This window comes from Pleurodeles waltl, chromosome 3_2, assembly GCF_031143425.1.
Source record: "Pleurodeles waltl isolate 20211129_DDA chromosome 3_2, aPleWal1.hap1.20221129, whole genome shotgun sequence".
Lineage (NCBI taxonomy): Eukaryota > Metazoa > Chordata > Amphibia > Caudata > Salamandridae > Pleurodeles > Pleurodeles waltl.
This window is the reverse complement of record NC_090441.1, coordinates 220,307,473-220,317,027: the sequence shown is the minus strand read 5'-3', so window position 1 is coordinate 220,317,027 and position 9,555 is coordinate 220,307,473. Positions and strand designations below refer to the sequence as shown.

The 9,555-nt window shown below is 47.6% G+C and overlaps 1 protein-coding gene across 1 annotated transcript in view; it reads left to right on the top strand.

Annotated features, from left to right (window-relative positions):
• The first annotated feature begins 546 nt into the window (after nt 1-546).
• Nucleotides 547-9,555, top strand: part of LOC138286368 (M1-specific T cell receptor alpha chain-like) — a 331,184-nt gene continuing 322,175 nt past the window's right edge. The window contains exons 1-2 of the mRNA XM_069226528.1: nt 547-592; nt 1,258-1,544. Of these exons, the coding sequence (XP_069082629.1) occupies nt 547-592; nt 1,258-1,544 (333 nt within the window). The remainder of the gene's footprint in view (nt 593-1,257; nt 1,545-9,555) is intronic.

Sequence of the window (9,555 nt, the reverse complement as noted above, 5' to 3'; positions counted from 1 at the left end):
ATTGTTGAGGCCTCCCAAGCTATCAGAATGGCTTAGGTGGAAGGTGCTAATTGTTTTTAATATATTTTAAAATAATAAACAGCTGTTGCTCTGCTCGTCTCCAAATTCTCCAAATTACACAAACAGCACCACCATGTGGCAGGTGTCATAAGTGCAGTGTTGACAATTAAGTGCCGGTGCTGAGCACCAGAAACCACCGGCTCAAATTAAGCACTGAAAGTTGCACTGAGGCTAAGATCATGTTCATTAGCTAGGAGCAGAGGACTGGGACCCTAAAACATCTTTATAATTGTGGTATTTTTATCAGCCTGTGGATGATGAAGGGCGCGTTACAACTGTTCTTGCTGGTGCCTGAGTGGGAGGGGTTGTGACATCACAGGAAGTCAGCAGCTGGCACCCCTCCGCATGATACCAGGGAGGGGCTGTGATGTGACAGGAAACCAACAGCTGGCACCCAGGGCATGATGCAAAGGAGGGGCAGAGCTCACTCAGACTCAGTGCAGGCAGCGGATGCACCCGTTGTGATCTCAGCTCTGTCCTGCAGATATGTCTTCTCCTCGGCTCTGCTTGGCCCTCCTGCTGCTGGTGACAGGTGCCTGACATGTTCTGTTGTGACATCTGGTGTGTGACATGTTTTGTTGTGTGTATCATGTTCTATTGTGTGTAACATGTTCTGTTTTGTGTAACATGTTCTATTGTGTGTAACATGTTATGCTGTGATATCCTTCACCCCTGCTGTGAGTTATTCTTCAGCTGATACTAAGAGCTCTCAGATGTTTCTGAATAGTCTGGTGGGTAATGTGCCTGCTGCAAGGATGCATTGTCAGGCTCCTGTGTGCTCCTCCGTGGCAGAGATTAGGAGCCCGTGCATTATTGTAAATACTTTGGTGGATATTCTGTCTGCTGTAGAGTAATATTTTAAACAGTCTCAGGTGGTTTAAATAAACAGATTTATGGTGGTGAATAAAAATTCATTGTTAATCTGTGATATTTGTTGTTGGTCAAATGTATTATCTAATTTAAAATTACAAATGGAGATGCAAATAAGTGTCACTTTGGACCTCAGATAAAAATTAAAAAAATATGAATATTGATAAATATTCAAGGATCCCATAAAGCGCTAAAGGAACCATCTGATAAAACGTTTTATCTTTGTATTGTTCCTTCTCTCTCTGACAACCCCAGAGAAGACCCCGGGGATTATTAATATATAAATACCTTGTGTTCCATTTTTTTACTTTTAACTCTTTGTTTCAGGTAAATGTGGGGCGCAGTCGGTTTCTCAGTCCCCGGAGAAGCTGTCGGTGTCTGAGGGGAGCCCCCTATTCAAAAACTGCACCTATGAATATTCCGGGACCCCCGGTCTCTTCTGGTACTTCCAGTCCCCGGGTGAAGCCCCCCGACTGCTGCTGAATGAATATGGGCAGGGGGAGAAGAGGGGCTTCAGTTCCCCCCACAATAAAGGGGAGACGTCCTTTCATCTGAGGAAGAAGAGCAGCGAAGTGGGAGATGCAGGGCTGTACCTGTGCGCCTTGAGGGACACAGTGTGTGATCAGGCGCTAGGAGCTGCACAAAAAACAGGAAATACACAATCATTCATTGAGCACTGCCAGCGACACCTTCCTTCCCTCTGCACTGCACAGAAACCAGCCGGTGACACTGTCCCTCCCTCTGCACAGAAACCATCCGGTGACACTGTCCTCCTCTCTGCGCTGCACAGAAACCAGCCAGTGACACTGTCCTCCTCTCTGCAAATCACAGAAATCAGACAGTGACACTATACCCTCTGCGCTGCACAGAAGTCAGCCGATGACACGGTCCTTTCTGTGTTGCACATAAACTAGAAGGTGACACTGTCCTCCTCCCTGCGGTGCACAGAAACCAGCCAGTGACACTGTCCTCTCCTCTTAGCTGCACAGAAACCAGTCAGTGACACTGTCCTCCCCTCTGTGCTGCACAGAAACCAGTTGGTGACACTGTCCTCCCCTCTGTGCTGAACAGAAACCAGCTAGTGACACTGTCCTCCTCTCTTCGCTGCACAGAAACCAGCCATTGACACTGTCCTTTTCTCTGCGCTGCACAGAAACAAGCCGGTGACACTGTCCTCCACTCTACAAAGACACCAGCTGTTGACACTGTCCTACTCTTTGTGCTGCATAGAAACTAGCCGGTGACACTGTCCTCTCTGCGCTGCACAGAAGCCAGCCAGTGACACTGTCCTCCTCTCTGCGCTGCACAGAAACCAGATGGTGACACTGTCCTCTAGGCGCTGCACAGAAACCAGATGGTGACATTGTCCAGCTCTCTGCGCTGCTCAGAAACCAGCCGGTGACACTGTCCTCTAGGCGCTGCACAGAAACCAGCCGGTGACACTGTCCTGCTCGCTGCGCTGCACAGAAACCAGCCTGTGACACTGTCCTCTCTGCGCTGCACAGAAACCACTCAGTGACACTGTCCTCTCTGCGCGCGCACAGACCCCATCTCAGCACCTCTGCCAAGGTTGCACCAAGATGAGCTTTTCTGGCACAGAGTAGAGCCCTGCACCTGTTTTATGTGCCTGCGGGGGTGTAAATTGAATTTATTTAAATTAATATATCTCAGAGTTAACGCTTTATTTTCAGACACCACAGCTCTGAAACAGAAAAAGGCAAATTTTGCTGAGTGTTTCTGAATAGTTCTGCTCCAGTTCAACGCATTAACTCTGAACGATTTCACGTTGCGGCACAGCAGGCCACCTTGCCGCACTGTGCTGTGTGACAGGGAAAGGGCAGGAATGCTCCACATTTCATCTTATACAGCACATTCCCGTCCTTTTCTTGCGCTGGTGCATTTTCTAGGATTGTTTTTGTGCAGGAAGGGGCACCTGGAAGTCATTATTTTCAGTGCCCACAACTCTCTTTATAGTTAATTTCTCAAAAACGCGTCACCTGAATAATTGAACGGTGAACGAGTAAGACTCAATGCTACATTTAGAGGGCATGAGACATTTATCTCTTATCATCTGAAACACACACCCAAGTTATAGTGCTCTTTCACTGCCCCTCACTGATGACGTCACACTGCCTGAAGTCTGACATCAAACTGTTTGATGTCTGACGTCACACTGCCTGATGTCTGATGCACACTCTCTGATGTCTTACGCCACATCTCCTAATGTCTGAGGCACACTGTCTTATGTTTCTGACGCACACAGCCTGATGTCACACTGCCTGATGTCTTACATCATACTGCCTGATGTCTGACATACACTGTCTGGTGTCTAACGTCACACTGCCTGATGTCACAATGCCTGATGTCTGACACACATTGCCTGATGCCTGATGTCACACTGCCTGATGTCTGACTCACACTGCCTGATGTCTGATGCACACCAACTGATGTCTGACATCACACTGCCTGATGTGTGATGCACACTGCCTGCTGTCTGGCATCATACTGCCTGATCCCTGACACACACTGCCAGATGTCTGACATCACATTGCCTAATGTCTGACGCACACTGTCTGATTTCGTGGACTCAGTGGGTAGAATCAGTGACGAACATGCCTCAGGACTGTAACCTCGTCACAGCGCTTTAATATGTACTGGGATGAGACTTCCACACAGGGGCTACACATCCATAAAAAAGTAAAGAACAAGTTCACCTCTGACTACATTTCTACTTGTCTCTGATGCAAGAAACAGGGCACCATACGTGTACTTGTCTTCAATGCAGGAAATAGGGCACCATACATCTACTTTTCTCTGATGAAAGAAACAGGGCATCACACATCTACTTGTCTCTGATGCAAGAAACAGGACACCACACATGTACTTGTCGCTGATGCAAGAAACAGGGCACCATACATCTTATTGTCTCTATGCAGGAAACAGGGCACTGTCCCTCTACTTCCCTCTGATGGAAGAAACAGTACATCACACATCTACTTGTCTCTGATGCTAGAAACAGGGCACCATACATCTACTTGTCTGTGATGCAGGGAACAGGGTACCATACATCTAATAGTCTCTGATGGAGGAAACAGGGCACCATACATCTACTTGTCTCTAATGGAACAAATAAGGCACAAAAAATCTACTTGTCTCTGATGAAAGAAACAGGGCACCAGACATCTACTTTGTCTCTGATTCTAGAAAGAGGGCACCATACATCTACTAGTTAATGATGCAAGAAACAGGGCACCATACATCTATTTGTCTCTGATGGGAGAAACAGGGCACCATACATTTAATTCTCGCAGATGCAAGAAATAGGGCATCGTCCATCGGTGACTTTCTGATGGAAGAAACAGGGCACCAAACATCTGCTTGTCAGAGATGCATGAAACAGAGCACCATACATCTACTTGATCTGATGGAGCAAATATGGCACCATACATCTACGTGCCTCTGATGTACGAAACAGAGCACCATACATCTACTTGTCTCTGATGCAGGAAACAGAGCACCATACATCTCCTTTTCTCTGGTGCAAGAAACAGGGCACCACACATCTACTTGTCTCTCATGAAGGAAACAGGGCACCACACTTCTACTTGTCCCTGATGCAGGAAACAGAGCACCAAACATATACTTGTCTATGATGCAGGAAACAGGGCACCATACATCCACTTGTTTGAGATGCATGAAACAGGGCACCGTATATCTACTTGTTTGTGATGCAAGAATCAGGGCACCAAGCATCTACTTTTCACTGATGCAAGAAACAGGGCACTACACATCTACTTGACTGTGATACAGGAAACAGGGAACCATACATCTACTTGTTTCTGATGCTAGAAACAGGGAATCAAACAACTACTTGCCGCTGATGCAAGAAACAGAGCACCAAACATCTAATTGACTCTGAAGCAGGAAACAGGGCACCAAACATCTACTTGTCTGTGATGCAGGAAACAGGGCAACACACATCTATTTATCTCTAATGCAATCACCATACACCACCTATCTCTGATGAACGAAGCAGGGCACCATAATCTACTTGTCTTCGATGCAAGAAACAGAGCACCATACATATACTTGTCTTCAATACAAGAAACAGGGCACCATTTATCTACTTGTCTCTGATTCAAGAATCAGGGCACCATACATATACTTGTCTCTGATGCACAAAATAGAGTACCACACATATACTTGTTTTTGATGCAAGAAACAGGGCACAATACATCTACCTGTCTCTGAAGCAAGAAACAGACACCATACATCTACATGTCTGTCATGAAGGAAACAGGGAGCTATGAATCTACTTGTCTCTGATGCAGGAAACAGAGCACCATACATCTAATTGTCCATGATGCAGGAAGCAGAGCGCCATACATCTACTTGTCTCTGATGCAAGAAAGAGGACACCACACATCTACTTGCCTCTGATTCAAGAAACAGGGCACCATACATCTACTTGTCTTCGATGCAAGAACCAGGGCACCAATCATCTACCTGTCTCAGATGCAAAAACCTGGGCACCACACATCATCTATTTGTCTCTGATGCAGGAAACAGAGCACCATACTGTAGGAGGCTGGACTGGCTTGTAGTGGGTACCAAGAGGTACTTACACCTTGCACCAGGCCCAGGTATCCCTTATTAGTGTAGAGGGGTGTCTAGCAGATTAGGCTGATAGAAAAGGTAGCTTAGCAGAGCAGCTTAAGCTGAACTAGGAGACAAGTGAAGCTCCTACAGTACCACTAGTGTCATATGCACAATATCATAAGAAAACACAATACACAGATATACTAAAAATAAAGGTACTTTATTTTTATGACAATATTCCAAAGTATCTCAGTGAGTACCCTCAGTATGAGGATAGCAAATATACACAAGATATATGTGCACAATACCAAAATATCCAGTAATAGCAATAGAAAACAGTGCAAATAATGTATAGTCACAATAGAATTCAATGGGGGCACATAGGGATAGGGGCAACACAAACCATATACTCTAGAAGTGGAATGCGAACCACGAATGGACCCCAAACCTATGCGACCTTGTAGAGGGTCGCTGGGACTGTAAAAAAACAGTGAGGGTTAGAAGAATAGCCCACCCCAAGACCCTGAAAAGTGGGTGCAAAGTGCACCTAAGTTCCCCAAAGAGCACAGAAGTAGTGATAGGGGAATTCTGCAAGGAAGACCAACACCAGCAAAGCAACAACAATGGATTTCCTGACGAGAGTACCTGTGGAATAAGGGGACCAAGTCCAAAAGTCACGATCAAGTCGGGAGTGGGCACATGCCCAGGAAATGCCAGCTGTGGGTGCAAAGAAGCTGCCACCGGAGGGTAGAAGCTGTGGATTCTGCAAGAACGACAAGGGCTAGAAACTTCCCTCTTGGAGGATGGATGTCCCACGTCGTGAAGAGTCGTGCAAAGGTGTTTCTGTGGAGAAAGACCGCAAACAAGCCTTGCTAGCTGCAAGGGTCGCAGTTAGGGTTTTTGGAAGCTGCTGTGGCCCAGGAGGGACCATGATGTCACCAATTGCGTGAGGAGACAGAGGGGGCATCCAGCAAGACAAATAGCCCACTCAGAAGCAAGCAGCACCTGCAGAAGTGCTGGAACAGGCACTACGAAGTGGCGTGAACCAGAGCTCACCCGAAGTCACAAAGGAAGGTCCCACGACGCCGGAGGACAACTCAGGAGCTCGTGCACTGCAGGTTAGAGTGCCGGGGACCCAGGCTTGGCTGTGCACAAAGGAAATCCTGGAAGAGTGCACAGGAGCCGGAGTAGCTGTAAAACACGCGGTTCCCAGCAATGCAGTCTAGCGTGGGGAGGCAAGGACTTACCTCCACCAAACTTGGACTGAAGAGTCACTGGACTGTTTGAGTCACTTGGACAGAGTTGCTGAGTTTAAGGGACCTCGCTCATCGTGCTGAGAGGAGACCAAGAGGACCGGTGATGCAGTTCTTTGGTGCCTGCGGTTGCAGGGGAAAGATTCCGTCGGCCCACGGGAGATTTCTTCAGAGCTTCTAGTGCAGAGAGGAGGCAGACTACCCCCACAGCATGCACCACCAGGAAAACAGTCGAGAAGGCGGCAGGATCAGCATTACAGAGTTGCAGTAGTCGAATTAGCTACTTTGTTGCAGTTTTGCAGGCTTCCAGCACGGTCAGCAGTCGATTCCTTGGCAGAAGGTGAAGAGAGAGATGCAGAGAAACTCTGATGAGCTCTTGCATTCGTTATCTAAGGAATTCCCAAAAGCAGAGACCCTAAATAGCCAGAAAAGGAGGTTTGGCTACCTAGGAGAGAGGATAGGCTAGCAACACCTGGAGGAGCCTATCAGAAGGAGTCCCTGACGTCACCTGCTGGCACTGGCCACTCAGAGCAGTCCAGTGTGCCAGCAGCACCTCTGTTTCCAAGATGGCAGAGGTCTGGAGCACCCTGGAGGAGCTCTGGGCACCTCCCAGGGGAGGTGCAGGTCAGGGGAGTGGTCACTCCCCTTTCCTTTGTCCAGTTTCACGCCAGAGCAGGGCTGGGGTATCCCTGAACCGGTGTAGACTGGCTTATGCAGAAATGGGCACCATCTGTGCCCATGAAAGCATTTCCAGAGGCTGGGGGAGGCTACTCCTCCCAAGCCCTAACACCTTTTTCCAAAGGGAGAGGGTGTAACACCCTCTCTCTGAGGAAGTCCTTTGTTCTGCCTTCCTGGCCCAAGCCTGGCTGGACCCCAGGAGGGCAGAAACCTGTCTGAGGGGTTGGCAGCAGCAGCAGCTGCAGTGAAACCCCGAGAGAGGCAGTTTGGCAGTACCCGGGTCTGTGCTAGAGACTCGAGGGATCATGGAATTGTCTCCCCAATGCCAGGATGGCATTGGGGTGACAATTCCATGATCTTAGACATGTTACATGGCCATGTTCGGAGTTACCATTGTGACGCTATACATATGTTGTGACATATCTATAGTGCACACGTGTAATGGTGTCCCCGCACTCGCAAAGTCCGGGGAATTTGCCCTGAACAATGTGGGAGCACCTTGACTAGTGCCAGGGTGCCCACACACTAAGTAATTTAGCACCCAACCTTTACCAGGTAAAGGTTAGACATATAGGTGACTTGTAAGTTATTTAAGTGCAGTGGTAAATGGCTGTGAAATAACGTGGACGTTATTTCACTACCTGTGCCTGTGTAAGAATTGTCAGATTTCCCTATGGGTGGCACAAGAAATGCTGCAGCCCATAGGGATCTCCTGGAACCCCAATACCCTGGGTACCTCAGTACCATATACTAGGGAATTATAAGGGTGTTCCAGTATGCCACTGTAAATTGGTGAAATTGGTCAGTAGCCTGTTAGTGACAATTTGGAAAGAAATGAGAGAGCATAACCACTGAGGTTCTGGATAGCAGAGCCTCAGTGAGACAGTTGGGGGTAACATGTCAGGCAAGATGGTACTTTCCTACACAACCCCCCCCAAACGAAGGACAATAAGACTAGCCATGACCTGATGAGTCTTCGTTGTCTAAGTGGAAATATCTGGAGAGTCCATCTGCATTGGAGTGGGTACTCCCAGGTCTATGTTCCACTGTATAGTCCATTCATTGTAGGGATATGGACCACCTCAACAATTTAGGGTTTTCACCTTTCATTTGTTTTAGCCAAAGTAGAGGTGTGTGGTCTGTCTGAACAATGAAGTGAGTGCCAAACAGGTATTGCCTCAACTTCTTCAGTGCCCAGACCACAGCAAGGCCTCCCTCTCTATGGCACACCAACGCTTTTCTCTAGGGGTCAACCTCCTGCTGATAAAAGCAACAGGTTGATCCTGGCCCTCAGAATTCAGTTGTGATAAGACTGCCCCTACCCCTAATTCAGATGCATCAGTTTGGACAACGATTTTTTTAGAGTAACAGGGGCTTTTCAGGACAGGTGCAGAACACATGGCCTGCTTCAGCTCCTCAAAAGCTTTCTGACAGTTTGCTGTCCATAATACCTTCTTAGGCATTTTCTTAGATGTGAGGTCATTAAGAGGGGCTGCAATGGAGCCATAGTTCTTTATGAACCGCCTATAGTACCCAGTGAGGCCTAAAAAGGCTCTCACCTGAGTCTGAGTTGTGGGGGGAACCCAATCTATAATATTTTGGATTTTCCCCTGAAGTGGTGCAATCTGTTCTCCACCTTCCAGGTGTCCCAGATAAACCACTTTCCCCTGCCCTATCTGGCACTTTGAAGCCTTGATAGTGAGGCCTGCCTTTTGCAGGGCCTCCAAAACTTTCCATAGGTGGACCAGGTGATCATCCCTGCTGGAGCTAAAGACAGCTATATCATCTAGATATGCTGCACTAAAAGCTTCCAGCCCTTGCAGGACTGTGTTCACCAACCTTTGAAAAGTGCTAGGTGCATTTTTCAATCCAAAAGGCATTACTGTGAATTGATAATGGCCTCCAATGGTTGAAAATGCAGTTTTTGCTTTTGCATCCTCTGATAACTTGATCTGCCAATACCCTGCTGTCAAATCAAAGGTGCTTAGATACTTGGCAGATGCCAGTGTATCTATTAGCTCATCTGCCCTGGGTATAGGGTGAGCATCAGTTTTGGTTACCTGGTTGAGACCTCTGTAATCAACACAAAATCTCA